This window comes from Oncorhynchus gorbuscha, linkage group LG19, assembly GCF_021184085.1.
Source record: "Oncorhynchus gorbuscha isolate QuinsamMale2020 ecotype Even-year linkage group LG19, OgorEven_v1.0, whole genome shotgun sequence".
NCBI lineage: Eukaryota > Metazoa > Chordata > Actinopteri > Salmoniformes > Salmonidae > Oncorhynchus > Oncorhynchus gorbuscha.
In genome coordinates, this window is record NC_060191.1 from 50705860 (window position 1) to 50732608 (window position 26749).

General features: G+C 51.4%; 1 protein-coding gene across 1 annotated transcript in view; it reads left to right on the top strand.

Annotated features, from left to right (window-relative positions):
• The window catches only part of LOC124005435 (membrane-associated phosphatidylinositol transfer protein 3-like), a 181133-nt gene that overhangs the window by 79464 nt on the left and 74920 nt on the right, over positions 1–26749 (top strand). Inside the window, 3 exon segments of the mRNA XM_046314702.1 lie at positions 21833–22022; positions 24827–24961; positions 26070–26263. Coding sequence (XP_046170658.1) covers positions 21833–22022; positions 24827–24961; positions 26070–26263 — 519 coding nt within the window.

Below are 26749 nucleotides of genomic sequence, written 5' to 3' on the forward strand. Positions count from 1 at the left end.
GGAGTTTGATCTGACAGTGACCTGAGGACAGGGACCGACAGGGAGTTTGACCTGACAGTAATCTGAGGACAGGGACCGACAGGGAGTTTGATCTGACAGTGACCTGAGGACAGGGACTGACAGGGAGTTTGACCTGACAGTGATCTGAGGACAGGGACTGACAGGGAGTTTGACCTGACAGTGACCTGAGGACAGGGACTGACAGGGAGTTTGACCTGACAGTGATCTGAGGACAGGGACTGACAGGGAGTTTGACCTGACAGTGATCTGAGGACAGGGACTGACAGGGAGTTTGACCTGACAGTGATCTGAGGACAGGGACTGACAGGGAGTTTGACCTGACAGTGACCTGAGGACAGGGACTGACAGGGAGTTTGACCTGACAGTGATCTGAGGACAGGGACTGACAGGGAGTTTGACCTGACAGTGACCTGAGGACAGGGACTGACAGGGAGTTTGACCTGACAGTGATCTGAGGACAGGGACTGACAGGGAGTTTGACCTGACAGTGATCTGAGGACAGGGACTGACAGGGAGTTTGACCTGACAGTGATCTGAGGACAGGGACTGACAGGGAGTTTGACCTGACAGTGACCTGAGGACAGGGACGGACAGGGAGTTTGACCTGACAGTGATCTGAGGACAGGGACTGACAGGGAGTTTGACCTGACAGTGACTGAGTGACAGGGACTGAGGACACCTGGTGACCTGAGGACAGGGACCGAGTTTGACCTGACAGTGACCTGAGGACAGGGACCGACAGGGAGTTTGACCTGACAGTGACCTGAGGACAGGGACCGACAGGGAGTTTGACCTGACAGTGACCTGAGGACAGGGACCGACAGGGAGTTTGACCTGACAGTGACCTGAGGACAGGGACCGACAGGGAGTTTGACCTGACAGTGACCTGAGGACAGGGACCGACAGGACCTGAGGACAGGGACCGACAGGGAGTTTGACCTGACAGTGACCTGAGGACAGGGACCGACAGGGAGTTTGACCTGACAGTGACCTGAGGACAGGGACCGACAGGGAGTTTGACCTGACAGTGACCTGAGGACAGGGACCGACAGGGAGTTTGACCTGACAGTGACCTGAGGACAGGGACCGACAGGGAGTTTGATCTGACAGTGACCTGAGGACAGGGACCGACAGGGAGTTTGACCTGACAGTGATCTGAGGACAGGGACCGACAGGGAGTTTGACCTGAAGTGACCTGAGGACAGGGACCGACAGGGAGTTTGACCTGACAGTGATCTGAGGACAGGGACCGACAGGGAGTTTGACCTGAAGTGACCTGAGGACAGGGACTGACAGGCAGTTTGACCTGAAGTGACCTGAGGACAGGGACCGACAGGGAGTTTGACCTGACAGTGATCTGAGGACAGGGACTGACAGGGAGTTTGACCTGAAGTGACCTGAGGACAGGGACCGACAGGGAGTTTGACCTGAAGTGACCTGAGGACAGGGACCGACAGGGAGTTTGACCTGACAGTGATCTGAGGACAGGGACCGACAGGGAGTTTGATCTGACAGTGACCTGAGGACAGGGACCGACAGGGAGTTTGACCTGACAGTGACCTGAGGACAGGGACTGACAGGGAGTTTGACCTGAAGTGACCTGAGGACAGGGACCGACAGGGAGTTTGACCTGAAGTGACCTGAGGACAGGGACCAACAGGGAGTTTGACCTGACAGTGATCTGAGGACAGGGACCGACAGGGAGTTTGACCTGACAGTGAGCTGAGGACAGGGACTGACAGGGAGTTTGACCTGAAGTGACCTGAGGACAGGGACCGACAGGGAGTTTGACCTGAAGTGACCTGAGGACAGGGACCGACAGGGAGTTTGACCTGAAGTGACCTGAGGACAGGGACCGACAGGGAGTTTGACCTGACAGTGATCTGAGGACAGGGACCGACAGGGAGTTTGACCTGAAGTGACCTGAGGACAGGGACCGACAGGGAGTTTGACCTGACAGTGATCTGAGGACAGGGACCGACAGGGAGTTTGACCTGACAGTGATCTGAGGACAGGGACCGACAGGGAGTTTAACCTGACAGTGATCTGAGGACAGGGACCGACAGGGAGTTTGACCTGACAGTGATCTGAGGACAGGGACCGACAGGGAGTTTGACCTGACAGTGATCTGAGGACAGGGACCGACAGGGAGTTTAACCTGACAGTGATCTGAGGACAGGGACCGACAGGGAGTTTGATCTGACAGTGACCTGAGGACAGGGACCGACAGGGAGTTTGACCTGACAGTGATCTGAGGACAGGGACCGACAGGGAGTTTGATCTGACAGTGACCTGAGGACAGGTACCGACAGGGAGTTTGACCTGACAGTGATCTGAGGACAGGGACCAACAGGGAGTTTGACCTGACAGTGACCTGAGGACAGGGACCGACAGGGAGTTTAACCTGACAGTGATCTGAGGACAGGGACCGACAGGGAGTTTGATCTGACAGTGACCTGAGGACAGGGACCGACAGGGAGTTTGACCTGACAGTGACCTGAGGACAGGGACCGACAGGGAGTTTGATCTGACAGTGACCTGAGGACAGGGACCGACAGGGAGTTTGAGCTGACAGTGATCTGAGGACAGGGACCGATCTGGGAGTTTGACCTGAAGTGACCTGAGGACAGGGACCGACAGGGAGTTTGACCTGACAGTGATCTGAGGACAGGGACCGACAGGGAGTTTGACCTGACAGTGACCTGAGGACAGGGACCGACAGGGAGTTTGACCTGACAGTGATCTGAGGACAGGGACCGACAGGGAGTTTGACCTGACAGTGATCTGAGGACAGGGACCGACAGGGAGTTTGACCTGACAGTGACCTGAGGACAGGGACCGACAGGGAGTTTGACCTGACAGTGATCTGAGGACAGGGACCGACAGGGAGTTTGACCTGAAGTGACCTGAGGACAGGGACCGACAGGGAGTTTGACCTGACAGTGATCTGAGGACAGGGACCGACAGGGAGTTTGACCTGAGGACAGTGACAGGGAGTTTGACCTGAGGACAGGGACCGACAGGGAGTTTGACCTGACAGTGATCTGAGGACAGGGACCGACAGGGAGTTTGACCTGACAGTGATCTGAGGACAGGGACCGACAGGGAGTTTGACCTGACAGTGATCTGAGGACAGGGACCGACAGGGAGTTTAACCTGACAGTGATCTGAGGACAGGGACCGACAGGGAGTTTGACCTGACAGTGATCTGAGGACAGGGACCGACAGGGAGTTTGACCTGACAGTGATCTGAGGACAGGGACCGACAGGGAGTTTAACCTGACAGTGATCTGAGGACAGGGACCGACAGGGAGTTTGATCTGACAGTGACCTGAGGACAGGGACCGACAGGGAGTTTGACCTGACAGTAATCTGAGGACAGGGACCGACAGGGAGTTTGATCTGACAGTGACCTGAGGACAGGGACTGACAGGGAGTTTGACCTGACAGTGATCTGAGGACAGGGACTGACAGGGAGTTTGACCTGACAGTGACCTGAGGACAGGGACTGACAGGGAGTTTGACCTGACAGTGATCTGAGGACAGGGACTGACAGGGAGTTTGACCTGACAGTGATCTGAGGACAGGGACTGACAGGGAGTTTGACCTGACAGTGATCTGAGGACAGGGACTGACAGGGAGTTTGACCTGACAGTGACCTGAGGACAGGGACTGACAGGGAGTTTGACCTGACAGTGATCTGAGGACAGGGACTGACAGGGAGTTTGACCTGACAGTGACCTGAGGACAGGGACTGACAGGGAGTTTGACCTGACAGTGATCTGAGGACAGGGACTGACAGGGAGTTTGACCTGACAGTGATCTGAGGACAGGGACTGACAGGGAGTTTGACCTGACAGTGATCTGAGGACAGGGACTGACAGGGAGTTTGACCTGACAGTGACCTGAGGACAGGGACGGACAGGGAGTTTGACCTGACAGTGATCTGAGGACAGGAACTGACAGGGAGTTTGACCTGACAGTGATCTGAGGACAGGGACTGACAGGGAGTTTGACCTGACAGTGACCTGAGGACAGGGACCGACAGGGAGTTTGACCTGACAGTGACCTGAGGACAGGGACCGACAGGGAGTTTGACCTGACAGTGACCTGAGGACAGGGACTGACAGGGAGTTTGACCTGACAGTGACCTGAGGACAGGGACCGACAGGGAGTTTGACCTGACAGTGACCTGAGGACAGGGACCGACAGGGAGTTTGACCTGACAGTGACCTGAGGACAGGGACCGACAGGGAATTTGACCTGACAGTGACCTGAGGACAGGGACCGACAGGGAGTTTGACCTGACAGTGACCTGAGGACAGGGACCGACAGGGAGTTTGACCTGACAGTGACCTGAGGACAGGGACCGACAGGGAGTTTGACCTGACAGTGACCTGAGGACAGGGACCGACAGGGAGTTTGATCTGACAGTGACCTGAGGACAGGGACCGACAGGGAGTTTGACCTGACAGTGATCTGAGGACAGGGACCGACAGGGAGTTTGACCTGAAGTGACCTGAGGACAGGGACCGACAGGGAGTTTGACCTGACAGTGATTTGAGGACAGGGACCGACAGGGAGTTTGACCTGAAGTGACCTGAGGACAGGGACTGACAGGCAGTTTGACCTGAAGTGACCTGAGGACAGGGACCGACAGGGAGTTTGACCTGACAGTGATCTGAGGACAGGGACTGACAGGGAGTTTGACCTGAAGTGACCTGAGGACAGGGACCGACAGGGAGTTTGACCTGAAGTGACCTGAGGACAGGGACCGACAGGGAGTTTGACCTGACAGTGATCTGAGGACAGGGACCGACAGGGAGTTTGATCTGACAGTGACCTGAGGACAGGGACCGACAGGGAGTTTGACCTGACAGTGACCTGAGGACAGGGACTGACAGGGAGTTTGACCTGAAGTGACGTGAGGACAGGGACCGACAGGGAGTTTGACCTGAAGTGACCTGAGGACAGGGACCAACAGGGAGTTTGACCTGACAGTGATCTGAGGACAGGGACCGACAGGGAGTTTGACCTGACAGTGAGCTGAGGACAGGGACTGACAGGGAGTTTGACCTGAAGTGACCTGAGGACAGGGACCGACAGGGAGTTTGACCTGAAGTGACCTGAGGACAGGGACCGACAGGGAGTTTGACCTGAAGTACCTGAGGACAGGGACCGACAGGGAGTTTGACCTGACAGTGATCTGAGGACAGGGACCGACAGGGAGTTTGACCTGAAGTGACCTGAGGACAGGGACCGACAGGGAGTTTGACCTGACAGTGATCTGAGGACAGGGACCGACAGGGAGTTTGACCTGACAGTGATCTGAGGACAGGGACCGACAGGGAGTTTAACCTGACAGTGATCTGAGGACAGGGACCGACAGGGAGTTTGATCTGACAGTGACCTGAGGACAGGTACCGACAGGGAGTTTGACCTGACAGTGATCTGAGGACAGGGACCAACAGGGAGTTTGACCTGACAGTGACCTGAGGACAGGGACCGACAGGGAGTTTAACCTGACAGTGATCTGAGGACAGGGACCGACAGGGAGTTTGATCTGACAGTGACCTGAGGACAGGGACCGACAGGGAGTTTGACCTGACAGTGACCTGAGGACAGGGACCGACAGGGAGTTTGATCTGACAGTGACCTGAGGACAGGGACCGACAGGGAGTTTGAGCTGACAGTGATCTGAGGACAGGGACCGACAGGGAGTTTGACCTGAAGTGACCTGAGGACAGGGACCGACAGGGAGTTTGACCTGACAGTGATCTGAGGACAGGGACCGACAGGGAGTTTGACCTGACAGTGACCTGAGGACAGGGACCGACAGGGAGTTTGACCTGACAGTGATCTGAGGACAGGGACCGACAGGGAGTTTGACCTGACAGTGATCTGAGGACAGGGACCGACAGGGAGTTTGACCTGACAGTGACCTGAGGGCAGGGACCGACAGGGAGTTTGACCTGACAGTGATCTGAGGACAGGGACCGACAGGGAGTTTGACCTGAAGTGACCTGAGGACAGGGACCGACAGGGAGTTTGACCTGACAGTGATCTGAGGACAGGGACCGACAGGGAGTTTGACCTGAAGTGGCCTGAGGACAGGGACCGACAGGGAGTTTGACCTGACAGTGATCTGAGGACAGGGACCGACAGGGAGTTTGACCTGACAGTGATCTGAGGACAGGGACCGACAGGGAGTTTGACCTGACAGTGATCTGAGGACAGGGACCGACAGGGAGTTTGACCTGACAGTGATCTGAGGACAGGGACCGACAGGGAGTTTGACCTGACAGTGATCTGAGGACAGGGACCGACAGGGAGTTTGACCTGACAGTGATCTGAGGACAGGGACTGACAGGGAGTTTGACCTGACAGTGATCTGAGGACAGGGACCGACAGGGAGTTTAACCTGACAGTGACCTGAGGACAGGGACCGACAGGGAATTTGACCTGACAGTGATCTGAGGACAGGGACCGACAGGGAGTTTGATCTGACAGTGACCTGAGGGCAGGGACCAACAGGGAGTTTGACCTGACAGTGACCTGAGGGCAGGGACCGACAGGGAGTTTGACCTGACAGTGACCTGAGGACAGGGACCGACAGGGAGTTTGACCTGAAGTGACCTGAGGGCAGGGACCGACAGGGAGTTTGACCTGACAGTGACCTGAGGACAGGGACCGACAGGGAGTTTGACCTGAAGTGACCTGAGGACAGGGACCGACAGGGAGTTTGACCTGACAGTGATCTGAGGACAGGGACCGACAGGGAGTTTGACCTGAGTGTGATCTGAGGACAGGGACCGACAGGGAGTTTGACCTGACAGTGATCTGAGGACAGGGACCGACAGGGAGTTTGACCTGACAGTGATCTGAGGACAGGGACCGACAGGGAGTTTGACTTGACAGTGATCTGAGGACAGGGACCGACAGGGAGTTTGACCTGACAGTGATCTGAGGACAGGGACTGACAGGGAGTTTGACCTGACAGTGATCTGAGGAAAGGGACCGACAGGGAGTTTAACCTGACAGTGATCTGAGGACAGGGACCGACAGGGAGTTTGACCTGACAGTGATCTGAGGACAGGGACCGACAGGGAGTTTGACCTGACAGTGATCTGAGGACAGGGACCGACAGGGAGTTTAACCTGACAGTGATCTGAGGACAAGGAGATACCACTCATTATTCTGTACATTCATAGCACACACAGCCAGAGAGCAGCAGCTCTCACTTCACTCCACACATCTTTGCCTAATTAAGCTCACCGTGACCTGTGCCTCTGCATCTCCCCCTGTCTCTCCGGCTGTCTCTCCGGCTGTCTGTCCCTCTGTCTCTGTCTCTCCTTCTATCTCTCCCTCTGTCTCTGTCTCTCCTTCTGTCTCTGCCTCTCCTTCTGCCTCTCCCTCTGTCTCTCCTTCTCTCTCTCCCTCTGTCTCTGTCTCTCCTTCTATCTCTCCCTCTGTCTCTGTCTCTCCTTCTGTCTCTGCCTCTCCTTCTGCCTCTCCTTCTGTCTCTCCTTCTGTCTCTTTCTCTCCTTCTGCCTCTCCTTCTGTCTCTCCCTCTGTCTCTGCCTCTCCTTCTGCCTCTCCTTCTGTCTCTCCTTCTGTCTCTGCCTCTCCTTCTGCCTCACCTTCTGTTTCTCCTTCTGTCTATCCCTCTTTCTCTGCCTCTCCTTCTGCCTCTCCTTCTGTCTCTCCTTCTGTCTCTGCCTCTCCCTCTGTCTCTCCTTCTGTCTCTCCTTCTGTCTCTCCTTCTGTCTCTGTCTCTCCTTCTGCCTCTCCTTCTGTCTCTCCCTCTCCCTCTGTCTCTCCTTCTGTCTCTCCTTCTGTCTCTCCCTCTGTCTCTGTCTCTCCTTCTGCCTCTCCTTCTGTCTCTCCCTCTGTCTCTGTCTCTGGCTCTCCCCCTGTCTCTCCTTCTGTCTCTCCTTCTGTCTCTTTCTCTCCTTCTGCCTCTCCTTCTGTCTCTGCCTCTCCTTCTGTCTCTGCCTCTCCTTCTGCCTCTCCTTCTGCCTCTCCTTCTGTCTCTGCCTCTCCTTCTGTCTCTGCCTCTCGTTCTGTTTCTCCTTCTGTCTCTCCTTCTGTCTCTGTCTCTCCTTCTGTCTCTCCTTCTGCCTCTCCTTCTGTTTCTCCTTCTGTCTCTGCCTCTCCTTCTGCCTCTCCTTCTGCCTCTCCTTCTGTCTCTGCCTCTCCTTCTGTCTCTGCCTCTCCTTCTGTTTCTCCTTCTGTCTCTGCCTCTCCTTCTGCCTCTCCTTCTGTTTCTGCCTCTCCTTCTGTTTCTCCTTCTGTCTCTGCCTCTCCTTCTGCCTCTCCTTCTGTCTCTGCCTCTCCTTCTGTTTCTCCTTCTGTCTCTGCCTCTCCTTCTGCCTCTCCTTCTGTCTCTGCCTCTCCTTCTGTTTCTCCTTCTGTCTCTGCCTCTCCTTCTGCCTCTCCTTCTGTCTCTCCTTCTGTCTCTGCCTCTCCTTCTGCCTCTCCTTCTGTCTCTGCCTCTCCTTCTGTTTCTCCTTCTGTCTCTGCCTCTCCTTCTGCCTCTCCTTCTGTCTCTGCCTCTCCTTCTGTTTCTCCTTCTGTCTCTGCCTCTCCTTCTGCCTCTCCTTCTGCCTCTCCTTCTGTCTCTGCCTCTCCTTCTGTTTCTCCTTCTGTCTCTGCCTCTCCTTCTGTTTCTCCTTCTGTCTCTGCCTCTCCTTCTGCCTCTCCTTCTGTCTCTGCCTCTCCTTCTGTTTCTCCTTCTGTCTCTGCCTCTCCTTCTGTCTCTCCTTCTGCCTCTCCTTCTGTCTCTCCTTCTGCCTCTCCTTCTGTTTCTCCTTCTGTCTCTGCCTCTCCTTCTGCCTCTCCTTCTGTCTCTGCCTCTCCTTCTGTTTCTCCTTCTGTCTCTGCCTCTCCTTCTGCCTCTCCTTCTGTCTCTGCCTCTCCTTCTGTTTCTCCTTCTGTCTCTGCCTCTCCTTCTGCCTCTCCTTCTGTCTCTGCCTCTCCTTCTGTTTCTCCTTCTGTCTCTGCCTCTCCTTCTGTCTCTCCTTCTGCCTCTCCTTCTGTCTCTCCTTCTGCCTCTCCTTCTGTTTCTCCTTCTGTCTCTGCCTCTCCTTCTGCCTCTCCTTCTGTTTCTGCCTCTCCTTCTGTTTCTCCTTCTGTCTCTGCCTCTCCTTCTGCCTCTCCTTCTGTCTCTGCCTCTCCTTCTGTCTCTCCTTCTGTCTCTGTCTCTCCTTCTGTTTCTCCTTCTGCCTCTCCTTCTGTCTCTCCTTCTGTCTCTCCTTCTGTCTCTCCTTCTGTCTCTCCTTCTGTCTCTCCTTCTGTCTCTGCCTCTCCTTCTGCCTCTCCTTCTGTCTCTCCTTCTGTCTCTCCTTCTGCCTCTCCTTCTGTTTCTCCTTCTGCCTCTCCTTCTGTCTCTGCCTCTCCTTCTGTTTCTCCTTCTGTCTCTGCCTCTCCTTCTGTTTCTTCTTCTGCCTCTCCTTCTGTCTCTCCTTCTGCCTCTCCTTCTGTCTCTCCTTCTGCCTCTCCTTCTGTTTCTCCTTCTGTTTCTCCTTCTGTCTCTGCCTCTCCTTCTGTTTCTCCTTCTGCCTCTGTTTCTCCTTCTGCCTCTCCTTCTGTCTCTGCCTCTCCTTCTGTTTCTCCTTCTGCCTCTGTTTCTCCTTCTGCCTCTCCTTCTGTCTCTGTCTCTCCTTCTGTCTCTGTCTCTCCTTCTGTCTCTGTCTCTTCTTCTGCCTCTCCTTCTGTTTCTCCTTCTGCCTCTCCTTCTGTCTCTGTCTCTCCTTCTGCCTCTCCTTCTGTCTCTGTCTCTCCTTCTGCCTCTCCTTCTGTTTCTCCTTCTGCCTCTCCTTCTGTCTCTGCCTCTCCTTCTGTTTCTCCTTCTGTCTCTCCTTCTGTTTCTCCTTCTGTTTCTCCTTCTGTCTCTGCCTCTCCTTCTGTTTCTCCTTCTGTCTCTGCCTCTCCTTCTGTTTCTTCTTCTGCCTCTCCTTCTGTTTCTCCTTCTGTTTCTCCTTCTGTCTCTGCCTCTCCTTCTGTTTCTTCTTCTGCCTCTCCTTCTGCCTCTCCTTCTGTTTCTCCTTCTGCCTCTCCTTCTGTCTCTGTCTCTCCTTCTGCCTCTGTCTCTCCTTCTGCCTCTCCTTCTGTTTCTTCTTCTGCCTCTCCTTCTGTTTCTCCTTCTGTTTCTCCTTCTGTCTCTCCTTCTGTCTCTGTTTCTCCTTCTGTTTCTCCTTCTGCCTCTCCTTCTGTCTCTGTCTCTCCTTCTGTTTCTTCTTCTGCCTCTCCTTCTGTTTCTTCTTCTGCCTCTCCTTCTGTTTCTCCTTCTGTTTCTCCTTCTGTCTCTCCTTCTGTCTCTGCCTCTCCTTCTGTTTCTCCTTCTGTTTCTCCTTCTGTCTCTGTCTCTTCTTCTGTTTCTCCTTCTGTCTCTCCTTCTGTTTCTCCTTCTCTTATGCCTCTCCTTCTGTCTCTGCCTCTCCTTCTGTTTCTCCTTCTGTTTCTCCTTCTGTCTCTCCTTCTGTCTCTGTCTCTTCTTCTGTTTCTCCTTCTGTCTCTCCTTCTGTTTCTCCTTCTCTTATGCCTCTCCTTCTGTCTCTGTCTCTCCTTCTGTTTCTCCTTCTCTTATGCCTCTCCTTCTGTCTCTGTCTCTCCTTCTGTCTCTGTCTCTCCTTCTGTCTCTCCTTCTGTTTCTCCTTCTCTTATGCCTCTCCTTCTGTCTCTGTCTCTCCTTCTGTCTCTGTCTCTCCTTCTGTTTCTCCTTCTGCCTCTCCTTCTGTTTCTCCTTCTGTCTCTCCTTCTGTTTCTCCTTCTGTCTCTGTCTCTTCTTCTGTTTCTCCTTCTGTCTCTCCTTCTGTCTCTGTCTCTTCTTCTGTTTCTCCTTCTGCCTCTCCTTCTGTCTCTGTCTCTCCTTCTGTTTCTCCTTCTGCCTCTCCTTCTGTCTCTGTCTCTCCTTCTGTTTCTCCTTCTGCCTCTCCTTCTGTTTCTCCTTCTGTCTCTCCTTCTGTCTCTGTCTCTTCTTCTGTCTCTCCTTCTGTTTCTCCTTCTCTTATGCCTCTCCTTCTGTCTCTGTCTCTTCTTCTGTTTCTCCCTCTGTTTCTCCTTCTGTCTCTGTCTCTTCTTCTGTTTCTCCTTCTGTCTCTCCTTCTGTTTCTCCCTCTGTTTCTCCTTCTGTCTCTCCTTCTGTTTCTCCTTCTGTCTCTCCTTCTGTTTCTCCCTCTGTTTCTCCTTCTGTCTCTGTCTCTTCTTCTGTTTCTTCTTCTGCCTCTCCTTCTGTCTCTCCTTCTGCCTCTCCTTCTGTCTCTCCTTCTGCCTCTCCTTCTGTCTCTCCTTCTGCCTCTCCTTCTGTCTCTCCTTCTGCCTCTCCTTCTGTCCTCCTTTGTGAATGGTCTTGATACAATTCTCTAAGTTGTATTATTGAAGAGGTTCGTTCATGTACTGTAGGAATAGGCTGACAGGCTCGCTGAAGGTTGAACACAACTGAATGCCTGCTTTTGTTAGAAGTGTTACACACAGGCAGAGCTCGAGTAGCCAAGGGTCTCTTAAAGTGTGTGCTGCTTTTAAAAAAATGGTTTACCCCCTTTTCGTGATATCCAATTGCTGGTTACAGTCCCGTCGCTGCAACTCCCATACGGACTCGGGAGAGGCGAAGGTCGAGAGCCATGTATCCTCCGAAACACGACCCTCCCAAGCCGAACTGCTTCTTAACACACTGCTCACTTAACCCTGAAGCCAGCCGCAACAATGTGTCTGAGGAAACACCGTACAATTGATGAACAAAGTCAGCGTGCATTGTGCCCGGCTCTCCACAGGAGTCGCTAGAGCCGACCAAGCCCTCCCGACGCTGGGCCAATTGTGAACCGCCCCATGGGTCTCCCGGACGCGATCGGCGGCGACAGAGCCTGGGAAAGAATCCGGGTCTGTAGTGATGCCTCAAGCACCGTGATGCAGAGCCTTTTACCACTGCGCCACTCGGGATGCCTGTGCTGCTCTGATGGTATACCACAGTATATCCCCAGATTCCTCCCGGCTAGCATGAACACTCTCCTCATGAGAACATGTGTGTGTGTGTGTGTGTGTGTGTGTGTGTGTGTGTGTGTGTGTGTGTGTGTGTGTGTGTGTGTGTGTGTGTGTGTGTGTGTGTGTGTGTGTGTGTGTGTGTGTGTGTGTGTGTGTGTGTGTGTGTGTGTGTGTGTGTGTGTGTGTGTGTGTGTGTGTGTGTGTGTCATTATCTCACACAGCAGAGATACTCTCTCATAGTGTCTGCAGACTTGAAAGCCACTGTGTTCCTATTAGGATCTGTGTTGTTAATATGGCAGACTGAGAAAGATGAGAAGCAATAGTCTCAGTCTCCTGAGACAGTTATCCACAGTGCTAACAGTGTTTGCTGTATTTATGTTGCTATGTCAACCTCATTAGCATTTCTGCCTCTTCTGAGCATCTTTAGGGCTGAACATGTCTTAATTGAGAATCTGGAGAATCTAACCTGATTCCTATTACAGTCTTAATTAACGAGCCCTTGGTTGAGCAATCATTTTACACCTGGAAGAACCGGTTCCTGTCTCCCTACTTCTAATTAATTGTACCGATTCAAAACAAACAGCACCAAGAAATTTGATTCCCAGCCCAACTTTAAATCAACCAACAACAACATACCTGTATAGTGGAATCCAATTCCACTGAAAGTCAGTAACAAAGCATTGTGAGGACACTATAAAGGTAAAGAATAGACATCCCACTGCAATACCAACAGCAGGTGTTTGCATAAGTAGTCTACTAATTATCCATCTCTAGAAAGAAATAAAGAACAGGCTGACGAGAGAAGCTGGGTGGGTGGCTTTGTGATGTCTTGTTGTGTTGTGTCTCGGTGCCCTTTGACCTTGGTCTTGGCCGTGTAGCCACATGTCCAGGGGTGTTATGGTAATGTGAGTTTGTCCTGTGAGTTTGTCCTTTGTATCCTGTGCCAGCAGTGTTAAGATAATGTAGGTGTCCTGTGCCAGCAGTGTTAAGGTAATGTATGTGTCCTGTGCCAGCATTGTTAAGGTAATGTTTGCCAGCAGCAGGGGGCTCTACAGGGCTCTGTTAACATGACAGGAACAGCATGACACAGCACAGCTATAGCTATGACCTTGCTCTCAGTACATTACACAGGCCCTTGACAGTGACTACCAGTGGATAACCCATATAGTACCGCTGTTACAGTCTAAGTACTTACAGTACGCAGCTTTAAAAGCAGACAGTCGACCATTCTAGGGGTCTTGTACCAGCTTCAGATACATTCTAGTGAAACGGAACCTTTCACCGAGCACATTGCCTAACTGTACCTGTGAAGGAACTGAACAGAAAACTGTTCCTATCACTTTTATACTGTAGGCAAGTCTTATTATAGTGGTGTCACAGTTTCATGCTCCATGTCCCCCACCACAGACACAGGGGATCTGTTCACACACACAGAGAGAGAGAGAGAGAGAGAGAGAGAGAGAGAGAGAGAGAGAGAGAGAGAGAGAGAGAGAGAGAGAGAGAGAGAGAGAGAGAGAGAGAGAGAGAGAGAGAGAGAGAGAGAGAGAGAGAGAAAAAAAAGCTCTCTGACCAATCACGACTTCAACAGAGGAAGGAGAGACTCAATTTGGCATGATGGTCTACTATACAAATTGATGGAAAGTGGTGTTGGGGGAAAAATATACGATATTATAAAATCCATGTTTTCAAGTGTTACAATAGGCAAAAAAACACATTTCTTCACACAGGGCTGTGGGGTGAGACAGGGATGCCAATTTGCTAATCTTGGTGTTCTCTGGCAATTGCCAAACGTCCTGCACGGTGTTGGGCTGTAAGCACAACCCCCACCTGTGGACGTCGGGCCCTCATACCACCCTCATGGAGTCTGTTTCTGACCATTTGAGCAGACACATGCACATTTGTGGCCTGCTGGAGGTCATTTTGCAGGGCTCTGGCAGTGCTCCTCCTTGCACAAAGGCAGAGGTAGCAGTCCTGCTGCTGGGTTGTTGCCCTCCTACGGCCTCCTCCACGTCTCCTGATGTACTGGCCTGTCTCCTGGTAGCGCCTCCATGCTCTGGACACTACGCTGACAGACACAGCAAACCTTCTTGCCACAGCTCGCATTGATGTTCCATCCTGGATGAGCTGCACTACCTGAGCCACTTGTGTGGGTTGTAAGACTCCGTCTCATGCTACCACAAGAGTGAAAGCACCGCCAGCATTCAAAAGTGACCAAAACATTGGCCAGGAAGCTTAGGAACTGAGAAGTGGTCTGTGGTCACCACCTGCAGAACCACTCCTTTATTGGGGGTGTCTTGCTAATTGCCTATAATTTCCACCTGTTGTCTATTCCATTTGCACAACAGCATGTGAAATTTATTGTCAATCATTGTTGCTTCCTAAGTGGACAGTTTGATTTCACAGCTTCAGCCATCCACCTGGAAAGATCCATTTCTCTCCTTGATGTTCTTATCAATGGTAGTATGTCTACAGGGATACTGCTAGGTCTTTGCACTATGTTGAGCCCACCCCTCACAAACCCATACTGGTCCCTCCAGGCACTGGGTCCATCCCAAATGACACCCTATTCTCTACAGAGGGCATTACGTGCCACGCCCTGATCTGTTTCACCTGTTCCTGTGATTGTCTCCACCCCCTCCAGGTGTCGCTTATTTCCCCCAGTGTGTTTATCCCTGTGTTTCCTGTCTATCTGTGCCAGTTCGTCTTGTTTGTTAGTCAAGTCAACCAGTGTGTTTATCCCTGTGTTTCCTGTCTATCTGTGCCAGTTCGTCTTGTATGTTAGTCAAGTCAACCAGCGTGTTTATCCCTGTGTTTCCTGTCTATCTGTGCCAGTTCGTCTTGTATGTTAGTCAAGTCAACCAGCGTGTTTTTCCCTGTGTTTCCTGTCTATCTGTGCCAGTTCGTCTTGTATGTTAGTCAAGTCAACCAGCGTGTTTTTCCCTGTGTTTCCTGTCTATCTGTGCCAGTTCGTCTTGTTTGTTAGTCAAGTCAACCAGCGTGTTTTTCCCTCTGTTTCCTGTCTATCTGTTCCAGTTCGTCTTGTATGTTAGTCAAGTCAACCAGTGTGTTTATCCCTGTGTTTCCTGTCTATCTGTGCCAGTTCGTCTTGTATGTTAGTCAAGTCAACCAGTGTGTTTATCCCTGTGTTTCCTGTCTATCTGTGCCAGTTCGTCTTGTATGTTAGTCAAGTCAACCAGCGTGTTTATCCCTGTGTTTCCTGTCTATCTGTGCCAGTTCGTCTTGTATGTTAGTCAAGTCAACCAGCGTGTTTATCCCTGTGTTTCCTGTCTATCTGTACCAGTTCGTCTTGTATGTTAGTCAAGTCAACCAGCGTGTTTTTCCCTGTGTTTCCTGTCTATCTGTGCCAGTTCGTCTTGTTTGTTAGTCAAGTCAACCAGCGTGTTTTTCCCTCTGTTTCCTGTCTATCTGTGCCAGTTCGTCTTGTATGTTAGTCAAGTCAACCAGTGTGTTTATCCCTGTGTTTCCTGTCTATCTGTGCCAGTTCGTCTTGTATGTTAGTCAAGTCAACCAGTGTGTTTATCCCTGTGTTTCCTGTCTATCTGTGCCAGTTCGTCTTGTATGTTAGTCAAGTCAACCAGTGTGTTTATCCCTGTGTTTCCTGTCTATCTGTGCCAGTTCGTCTTGTTTGTTAGTCAAGTCAACCAGCGTGTTTTTCCCTGTGTTTCCTGTCTATCTGTGCCAGTTCGTCTTGTATGTTAGTCAAGTCAACCAGCGTGTTTTTCCCTGTGTTTCCTGTCTATCTGTGCCAGTTCGTCTTGTATGTTAGTCAAGTCAACCAGCGTGTTTTTCCCTGTGTTTCCTGTCTATCTGTGCCAGTTCGTCTTGTATGTTAGTCAAGTCAACCAGCGTGTTTTTCCCTGTGTTTCCTGTCTATCTGTGCCAGTTCGTCTTGTTTGTTAGTCAAGTCAACCAGCGTGTTTTTCCCTGTGTTTCCTGTCTATCTGTGCCAGTTCGTCTTGTATGTTAGTCAAGTCAACCAGCGTGTTTTTCCCTGTGTTTCCTGTCTATCTGTGCCAGTTCGTCTTGTATGTTAGTCAAGTCAACCAGCGTGTTTTTCCCTGTGTTTCCTGTCTATCTGTGCCAGTTCGTCTTGTTTGTTAGTCAAGTCAACCAGCGTGTTTTTCCCTGTGTTTCCTGTCTATCTGTGCCAGTTCGTCTTGTATGTTAGTCAAGTCAACCAGCGTGTTTTTCCCTGTGTTTCCTGTCTATCTGTGCCAGTTCGTCTTGTATGTTAGTCAAGTCAACCAGCGTGTTTTTCCCTGTGTTTCCTGTCTATCTGTGCCAGTTCGTCTTGTATGTTAGTCAAGTCAACCAGCGTGTTTTTCCCTGTGTTTCCTGTCTATCTGTGCCAGTTCGTCTTGTATGTTAGTCAAGTCAACCAGCGTGTTTTTCCCTGTGTTTCCTGTCTATCTGTGCCAGTTCGTCTTGTATGTTAGTCAAGTCAACCAGCGTGTTTTCACTCCTTTTGCTATGCTTTTTTGATAGTCCTCCCGGTTCTGACCCCTGCCTGACTCTGGACTACTTTCCCCCCTGCCTGACTCTGGACTACTTTCCCCCCTGCCTGACTCTGGACTACTTTCCCCCCTGCCTGACTCTGGACTACTTACATTTACATTACATTACATTTAAGTCATTTAGCAGACGCTCTTATCCAGAGTGACTTACAAATTGGTGCATTCACCTTATGACATCCAGTGGAACAGTCACTTTACAATAGTGCATCTAAAACTTAAGGGGGGGGTGAGAGGGATTACTTATCCTATCCTAGGTATTCCTTAAAGAGGTGGGGTTTCAGGTGTCTCCGGAAGGTGGTGATTGACTCCGCTGTCCTGGCGTCGTGAGGGAGTTTGTTCCACCATTGGGGGGCCAGGGCAGCGAACAGTTTTGACTGGGCTGAGCGGGAGCTGTACTTCCTCAGTGGTAGGGAGGCGAGCAGGCCAGAGGTGGATGAACGCAGTGCCCTTGTTTGGGTGTAGGGCCTGATCAGAGCCTGGAGGTACTGAGGTGCCGTTCCCCTCACAGCTCCGTAGGCAAGCACCATGGTCTTGTAGCGGATGCGAGCTTCAACTGGAAGCCAGTGGAGAGAACGGAGGAGCGGGGTGACGTGAGAGAACTTGGGAAGGTTGAACACCAGACGGTCTGCGGCGTTCTGGATGAGTTGAAGGGGTTTAATGGCACAGGCAGGGAGCCCAGCCAACAGCGAGTTGCAGTAATCCAGACGGGAGATGACAAGTACCTGGATTAGGACCTGCGCCGCTTCCTGTGTGAGGCAGGGTCGTACTCTGCGGATGTTGTAGAGCATGAACCTACAGGAACGGGCCACCGCCTTGATGTTGGTTGAGAACGACAGGGTGTTGTCCAGGATCACGCCAAGGTTCTTGGCGCTCTGGGAGGAGGACACAATGGAGTTGTCAACCGTGATGGCGAGATCATGGAACGGGCAGTCCTTCCCCGGGAGGAAGAGCAGCTCCGTCTTGCCGAGGTTCAGCTTGAGGTGGTGATCCGTCATCCACACTGATATGTCTGCCAGACATGCAGAGATGCGATTCGCCACCTGGTCATCAGAAGGGGAAAGGAGAAGATTAATTGTGTGTCGTCTGCATAGCAATGATAAGAGAGACCATGTGAGGTTATGACAGAGCCAAGTGACTTGGTGTATAGCGAGAATAGGAGAGGGCCAAGAACAGAGCCCTGGGGGACACCAGTGGTGAGAGCGCGTGGTGAGGAGACAGATTCTCGCCACGCCACCTGGTAGGAGCGACCTGTCAGGTAGGACGCAATCCAAGCGTGGGCCGCGCCGGAGATGCCCAACTCGGAGAGGGTGGAGAGGAGGATCTGATGGTTCACAGTATCGAAGGCAGCCGATAGATCTAGAAGGATGAGAGCAGAGGAGAGAGAGTTAGCTTTAGCAGTGCGGAGCGCCTCCGTGATACAGAGGAGAGCAGTCTCAGTTGAATGACTAGTCTTGAAACCTGACTGATTTGGATCAAGAAGGTCATTCAGAGAGAGATAGCGGGAGAGCTGGCCAAGGACGGCACGTTCAAGAGTTTTGGAGAGAAAAGAAAGAAGGGATACTGGTCTGTAATTGTTGACATCGGAGGGATCGAGTGTAGGTTTTTTCAGAAGGGGTGCAACTCTCGCTCTCTTGAAGACGGAAGGGACGTAGCCAGCGGTCAGGGATGAGTTGATGAGCGAGGTGAGGTAAGGGAGAAGGTCTCCGGAAATGGTCTGGAGAAGAGAGGAGGGGATAGGGTCAAGCGGGCAGGTTGTTGGGCGGCCGGCCGTCACAAGACGCGAGATTTCATCTGGAGAGAGAGGGGAGAAAGAGGTCAGAGCACAGGGTAGGGCAGTGTGAGCAGAACCAGCGGTGTCGTTTGACTTAGCAAACGAGGATCGGATGTCGTCGACCTTCTTTTCAAAATGGTTGACGAAGTCATCTGCAGAGAGGGAGGAGGGGGGAGGGGGAGGAGGATTCAGGAGGGAGGAGAAGGTGGCAAAGAGCTTCCTAGGGTTAGAGGCAGATGCTTGGAATTTAGCGTGGTAGAAAGTGGCTTTAGCAGCAGAGACAGAGGAGGAAAATGTAGAGAGGAGGGAGTGAAAGGATGCCAGGTCCGCAGGAAGGCGAGTTTTCCTCCATTTCCGCTCGGCTGCCCGGAGCCCTGTTCTGTGAGCTCGCAATGAGTCATCGAGCCACGGAGCGGGAGGGGAGGACCGAGCCGGCCTGGAGGATAGGGGACATAGAGAGTCAAGGGATGCAGAGAGGGAGGAGAGGAGGGTTGAGGAGGCAGAATCAGGAGATAGGTGGGAGAAGGTTTGAGCGGAGGGAAGAGATGATAGGATGGAAGAGGAGAGAGTAGCGGGGGAGAGAGAGCGAAGGTTGGGACGGCGCGATACCATCCGAGTAGGGGCAGTGTGGGAGGTGTTGGATGAGAGCGAGAGGGAAAAGGATACAAGGCAGTGGTCGGAGACTTGGAGGGGAGTTGCAATGAGGTTAGTGGAAGAACAGCATCTAGTAAAGATGAGGTTGAGCGTATTGCCTGCCTTGTGAGTAGGGGGGGAAGGTGAGAGGGTGAGGTCAAAAGAGGAGAGGAGTGGAAAGAAGGAGGCAGAGAGGAAAGAGTCAAAGGTAGACGTGGGGAGGTTAAAGTCGCCCAGAACTGTGAGAGGTGAGCCGTCCTCAGGAAAGGAGCTTATCAAGGCATCAAGCTCATTGATGAACCCTCCGAGGGAACCTGGAGGGCGATAAATGATAAGGATGTTAAGCTTGAAAGGGCTAGTAACTGTGACAGCATGGAATTCAAAGGAGGCGATAGACAGATGGGTAAGGGGAGAAAGAGAGAATGACCACTTGGGAGAGATGAGGATCCCGGTGCCACCACCCCGCTGACCAGACGCTCTCGGGGTGTGCGAGAACACGTGGGCGGACGAAGAGAGAGCAGTAGGAGTAGCAGTGTTGTCTGTGGTGATCCATGTTTCCGTCAGTGCCAAGAAGTCGAGGGACTGGAGGGAGGCATAGGCTGAGATGAACTCTGCCTTGTTGACCGCAGATTGGCAGTTCCAGAGGCTACCGGAGACCTGGAACTCCACGTGGGTCGTGCGCGCTGGGACCACCAGAGTAGGGTGGCCGCGGCCACGCGGTGTGGAGCGTTTGTATGGTCTGTGCAGAGAGGAGAGAACAGGGATAGACAGACACATAGTTGACAGGCTACAGAAGAGGCTACGCTAATGCAAAGGAGATTGGAATGACAAGTGGACTACACGTCTCGAATGTTCAGAAAGTTAAGCTTACGTAGCAAGAATCTTATTGACTAAAATGATTAAAATGATACAGTACTGCTGAAGTAGGCTAGCTGGCAGTGGCTGCGTTGTTGACACTACACTAATCAAGTCGTTCCGTTGAGTGAAATAGTTTCTGCAGTGTTGCTATTCGGGGGCTAGCTGGCTAGCTAGCAGTGTTGTTTACGTTACGTTGCGTTAAAAGAACGACAATAGCTGGCTAGCGAACCTAGAAAATCGCTCTAGACTACACAATTATCTTTGATACAAAGACGGCTATGTAGCTAGCTATGTAGCTAGCTACGATCAAACAAATCAAACCGTTGTACTGTAATGAAATGAAGTGAAAATGTGATACTACCTGTGAATGCGACCGGGTTGTGAGTCTATTCGGTAGACGTCGGCTAGCTGTTGGCTAGCTAGCAGAGTCACCTACATTAAGGACGACAAATAGCTGGCTAGCTAACCTCGGTAAATTAAGATAATCACTCTAAGACTACACACTCTAAACCTAAACAACACAATTATCTTGGATACGATGATACGAAGACAGCAAAGACAGCTATGTAGCTAGCTAACACTACACTAATCAAGTCGTTCAGTTGAGTGTAATAGTTTCTCCAGTGCAGCTAATCAGTGGACGTTAGCTAGCTGGCTAGTGAAGACTACGTTAGGATGGCGAAATACGATAATTACGCAATTATCTTTGATACAAAGACGGCTATGTAGCTAGCTGAGAAGAAATTGCTAGGATTAGACAAATCAAACCGTTGTGCTATAATGAAATATAATGAAAAAGTTATACTACCCGCGGGAGCGAAGTGCAGATGCGACCACTCGCTCCAACCGGAACTTTCCCCCCTGCCTGACTCTGGACTACTTTCCCCCCTGCCTGACTCTGGACTACTTTCCCCCCTGCCTGACTCTGGACTACTTTCCCCCTGCCTGACTCTGGACTACTTTCCCCCTGCCTGACTCTGGACTACTTTCCCCCTGCCTGACTCTGGACTACTTTCCCCCTGCCTGACTCTGGACTACTTTCCCCCTGCCTGACTCTGGACTACTTTCCCCCCTGCCTGCCCTGACCTTGATTCTGCCTGCCCTCTGAACTGCCTGTCCACGACCATTCTCTTGCTTTACCCTATTGGATTAATAAACATTTTAAGACTCCAACCATCTGCTTCCTGTGTCTGCATCTGGGTCTCGCCTCGTGCCTTGATACTATGTTTGGCCAGAGGCATAGGGCCCTGGTTAAAAGTAGTGCACTATATAGGGAATAGGGTGCCATTTGTGATGGCGATAAGGGCAATTCAGCTGTTAGAGCGTAAAAGGGACAAGGATATCCTTCACTGGTTCCCACACTGTTGGATAAAGGGTCTCGGACGCTGTGGAGTGCAGCACTGTCACTCCCTGTGATACACACACACACACACACACACACACACACACACACACACACACACACACACACACACACACACACACACACACACACACACACACACACACACACACACACACACACACACACACACACACACCCCCATACACCAGATAAACAGAGGCTGCTATCAGACAGGCAGAGGAGGAGAGGTTGTGCCAACCGGGGAGAGTCTACAAGCCTCTGCACCTGTAGAGAGGGAGACCATGCCAATAAAGCCCTTAAATCTAATTGAGAGAGAGATGATTAGCCACATGCTCATTCATCGTATTTATACCTTCCGGGGTAACAAATCATTTTGTTGGATCTTTCCCAAAATAACCTTGGATTAACAGAAGCAGCCAATTACAATACTTTTTCCAAATTCCATTTCCCAAGACATTTTTGTGCAGTGGAAACGATTGATGAATGAATGCCTGTTGATACATGTCAGAGGGATCTCCATTCACCATATTGGTACATTCCATTCTCCTTGTAAGACACGAAACTATGGCAACACAAGTACATTTCCAGGGATAAATCATTTTTCATTTTTTTAAATGGCATTGATTGTTGTTCAAGGCTCAAAAAATGACTCACTTCTTCCTGTCCCAGTCTGAACCCATACAGCTATGATGAGAGCTGTGTGTCCAGCAGCGTTGACCACCTGCCCCTGGCCGCCCTCCCGCTCCTCGCCATCGCAGCCCCACACTACCAGGACGCCGTGGCAACCCTCATCACCCGCGCCAACCAGGCCTACCACAGCTTCCTCGTGTCCCAGGATGGTCAGGGCTTCACCGGACAGGTGGGTCTGTCCTCTAAAGTGTCCCTGGAGACAGGGCTTCACTGGCCAGGTAGACCTGTCCTCTTAAGGTGTCCCCCCCAGACAGGGCTTTACTGGCCATGTTGGTCCATCCCTCTAAAGTGTCCCCATATATAGTGCTTCACTGGCCAGGTGGGTCCGTCCTCTGAAGTGTCCCCCCCATATAGGACTTCACTGGCCAGGTGGGTCCGTCCTCTAAAGTGCCCCCCCCCCCCCCATAAAGGCCTTCACTGGCCAGGTGGCTCCGACATCTAAAGTGTCCACCCCCCATAAAGGCATTCAATGGCCAGGTGGGTCCAACCTCCGGATGTGTCCGCCCATTAAGGGCTTCACTGGCCAGGTGGGTCCGTCCTCTAAAGTGTCCCCCCATAAAGGGCTTCACTGGCCAGGTGGGTCCGTCCTCTAAAGTGTCCCCCATAAAGGGCTTCACTGGCCAGGTGGGTCTGTCCTCTAAAGTGTCCGCCCATAAAGGGCTTCACTGGCCAGGTGGTTCCGTCCTCTGAAGTCCCCCCCCATAAAGGCCTTCACTGGACAGGTGGCTCCGACATCTAAAGTGTCCCCCCATAAAGGGCTTCACTGGCCAGGTGGGTCCGTCCTCTAAAGTGTCCCCCCATAAAGGGCTTCACTGGCCAGGTGGGTCCGTCCTCTAAAGTGTCCGCCCATAAAGGGCTTCACTGGCCAGGTGGGTCCGTCCTCTAAAGTGTCCCCCCATAAAGGGCTTCACTGGCCAGGTGGGTCCGTCCTCTAAAGTGTCCCCCCATAAAGGGCTTCACTGGCCAGGTGGGTCCGTCCTCTAAAGTGTCCGCCCATAAAGGGCTTCACTGGCCAGGTGGGTCCGTCCTCTAAAGTGTCCGCCCATAAAGGGCTTCACTGGCCAGGTGGGTCCGTCCTCTAAAGGGTCCGCCCATAAAGGGCTTCACTGGCCAGGTGGGTCCGTCCTCTAAAGTGTCCCCCCATAAAGGGCTTCACTGGCCAGGTGGGTCCGTCCTCTAAAGTGTCCGCCCATAAAGGGCTTCACTGGCCAGGTGGGTCCGTCCTCTAAAGTGTCCCCCCATAAAGGGCTTCACTGGCCAGGTGGGTCCGTCCTCTAAAGTGTCCGCCCATAAAGGGCTTCACTGGCCAGGTGGGTCCGTCCTCTAAAGTGTCCCCCCATAAAGGGCTTCACTGGCCAGGTGGGTCCGTCCTCTAAAGTGTCCCCCCATAAAGGGCTTCACTGGCCAGGTGGGTCCGTCCTCTAAAGTGTCCCCCCATAAAGGGCTTCACTGGCCAGGTGGGTCCGTCCTCTAAAGTGTCCGCCCATAAAGAGCTTCACTGGCCAGGTGGGTCCGTCCTCTAAAGTGTCCCCCCATAAAGGGCTTCACTGGCCAGGTGGATCCGTCCTCTAAAGTGTCCCCCCATAAAGGGCTTCACTGGCCAGGTGGGTCCGTCCTCTAAAGTGTCCCCCCATAAAGGGCTTCACTGGCCAGGTGGGTCCGTCCTCTAAAGTGTCCGCCCATAAAGGGCTTCACTGGCCAGGTGGGTCCGTCCTCTAAAGTGTCCCCCCATAAAGGGCTTCACTGGCCAGGTGGGTCCGTCCTCTAAAGTGTCCGCCCATAAAGGGCTTCACTGGCCAGGTGGGTCCAACCTCCGGAAGTGTCCGCCCATAAAGGGCTTCACTGGCCAGGTGGGTCCGTCCTCTAAAGTGTCCCCCTGGCTCCCACAGGATCACACTGACTGACTGGTGATGAATCATACTGTTAGGAACAAGGGAGGAGAAGAGGAGAGAGAGAATGGGAGATCTCATTCCCTCTAATCTCTCAGGCCAAATCCAATAATGTGCTGCAGTCCGTTTAATGGAAGCCAAAGATTTCCAGAGGAAGTGATGATTGGGTTAGAGAGGGCTGGGTAATCCTCTGTGTTCACTGTGGGGACTAATGTCGCCAGAGACCTGCAGCTTTATCATGTCGTCTGCAGACCCCATTAACTCTCACACACCTGTGGACAATCCCCTCTCTGATAAAGACCTATGTTTTAATTAAGTGCTGTAATTTTAAAGAGCACATTATTGGCAAAACCATACAATGTATAAACTCTATTATATTGAACTTCCCTCTCCTTGCATAATTATATATATGTTTTGTACTTTTACCCCTTTTCGTGATATCCAATTGGTAGTTAGTATTGTCCCATCGCTGCAACTCCCCTACGGACTCGAGAGCCATGCATCCACTGAAACATGACCCTGCCAAGCCACACTGCTTGCTTAACTTGGAAACCAGCTGCACCAATGTGTCGGAGGAAACACCGTCCGCCACAAGGAGTCACTAGAGTGTGATGAGACAAGGAAATCACGATGAGACAAGCCAAACCATCCCCTAACACGGATGACGCTGGGCCAATTGTGTGCCACCTCATGGGTCTCTCGGTCACGGCCTTCTGTGAAACAGCCTGTGATCAAACCCAGGTCTGTAGTGACGCCTCAAGCACTGTGATGCAGTACCTTAGACCGCTGCGCCACTCGGGAGGACCCTCCTTTCATAACTTTGACAAGATTTGTGGTCATAATGCAATTCCAAGTCAGGAAGCCAAGTACAATGGTGTCACGTCAAACCAATTAAGGAGAAATGTGTTGGTCCCTCAAACTGAGTCAGTCCTAATGAAGTGTGTTATTGATATTCAGATTAGACTATGGACCTGAACAGGCACGGGGCCCAAATCTGCCTGCTGGGGAGGCATGGAGCGAGGGTTTCTAAAACGGTGTGTGTGTGTGTCTGTGCGTGCGTGCGTGCTTGTGTGTTCCTGTCCAGGTGTGTGTGATGGGTGACTGTGTGGGAGGTGTGCTGTGCTTCGATGCCCTGTGTTTCAGCAGCAGCAGTAGTAGCAGTCAGAGGCAGCACAGCAGTCCCAGCAGCAGCAGGAACAACAGCACTGAGAGCCTCAAGGTAGTGGCATGACACATTACAACTCAATCAACATATACATATACATAAACATGTTCTGTAAAACTGTACTTTTAGATTCCCCTAGACCCTTTTACATTGAGGCATTACAATTTCAGTTTGTGCTCTCTGTGCTATTCAACTATCTCCCCATGGCCTGTAGCTAGAATTGTGTAAGATCTTCTCTGTTCAGACAGCTTTCCTCTCAGACAGTCTCTCCTTCCCCATGCTATCCTAGCCAAGACCTTGAAAATCCTCTCTCTCCGTCCTGAGCTGGCCTGTCTTTTCTGTTTGTTTACACCCAGTTAGTACTGCATGATCCCCTGGGCTGCTCTCACTGTCCGAACCTCTCCCCCCTCGACGTGATCGGTCAGAGAGCTTCTCTCTCTCTCTCTCTCTCTCTCTCTCTCTCTCTCTCTCTCTCTCTCTCTCTCTCTCTCTCTCTCTCTCTCTCTCTCTCTCTCTCTCTAACCTCAAATCTGCTTTTCCCACTACTACTCCCCTGTAGCCTCACACATAAAACAGGATCAATCTCTATCTGTAGTTAGCAAACGTAGGTTCAAATATTCTTTTGTGTATTTCAATTACTTTCAGAGACATTTAAAATAAAGTAGGTCAATATGAAAATGTATTTGGAAATACACATGGAATGTGTTGGTATGTATTTGAAAAATACTCAAATACACAATACAAAGTGTATTTTCAAATGCAAATATTTAAATACTCCATGCATTTAAACCTGGGTCTGTTTGGTGCTAGGGGTATTTGAAACAATGTATTTGGAAACAAGTACTGTATTTTGACATACTGTTGTTTGAAATTGTCGGCTATTTATAGAAAATTATTTTAAAATACTTTAAAATACTTCAAATAGAAGTAGTTGATTTGGCCACATTATTTGAAAAATACTCATACACAGAAATATTTCAAGTACAAATACTGAAACGCACATGTATTTATACCCAGGTCTGGTAGCTAGCCAGCTCCCACATTCTCCTATGTGCTGAGAAAGAGGGATTAGCAATGAGCTGCTCATTTGTGTTCAGTTATGGTATTTGAGTGTGAGTGAACGGTGAAGGCTTGTGTCCCACGCTCTCTTCCTCCCACGCAGGATAACCCCGAGGACAGCCCCTGTCACAGCCCCAGCCTTGGCCTCAGCTCCAGTAAGAGGCTGAGTAAGAGTAACATTGATATCTCGGCCCTGCCCAGCGATGGACAAAACCAGGCCAGACAGCCCCTCAGCAGGAAACAGAGTGACTCGTATGATGGAGACACATCTACTGGACAACACAGCTTCTTCAGCAGGTACTGTAGACAGAGAACATCACCCTGATGGAAGCTAATACTTAAAACCCTAGCTACCAAAACCCTAGCTACATGTCCACACCCGGTTCAACCCTAACCCTTAACCATAACCCTAACCCTTAACCATAACCCTAACCCTTAACCATAACCCTAACCCTTAACCATAACCCTAATCCTAGCTACATGTCCACACCCGGTTCAACCCTAACCCTTAACCATAACCCTAATCCTAGCTACATGTCCACACCCGGTTCAACCCTAACCCTTAACCATAACCCTAATCCTAGCTACATGTCCACACCCGGTTCAACCCTAACCCTTAACCATAACCCTAACCCTTAAACATAACCCTAATCCTAGCTACATGTCCACACCCGGTTCAACCCTAACCCTTAAACATAACCCTAATCCTAGCTACATGTCCACACCCGGTTCAACCCTAACCCTTAACCATAACCTTAACCCTTAACCCTAACCCTAACCCTA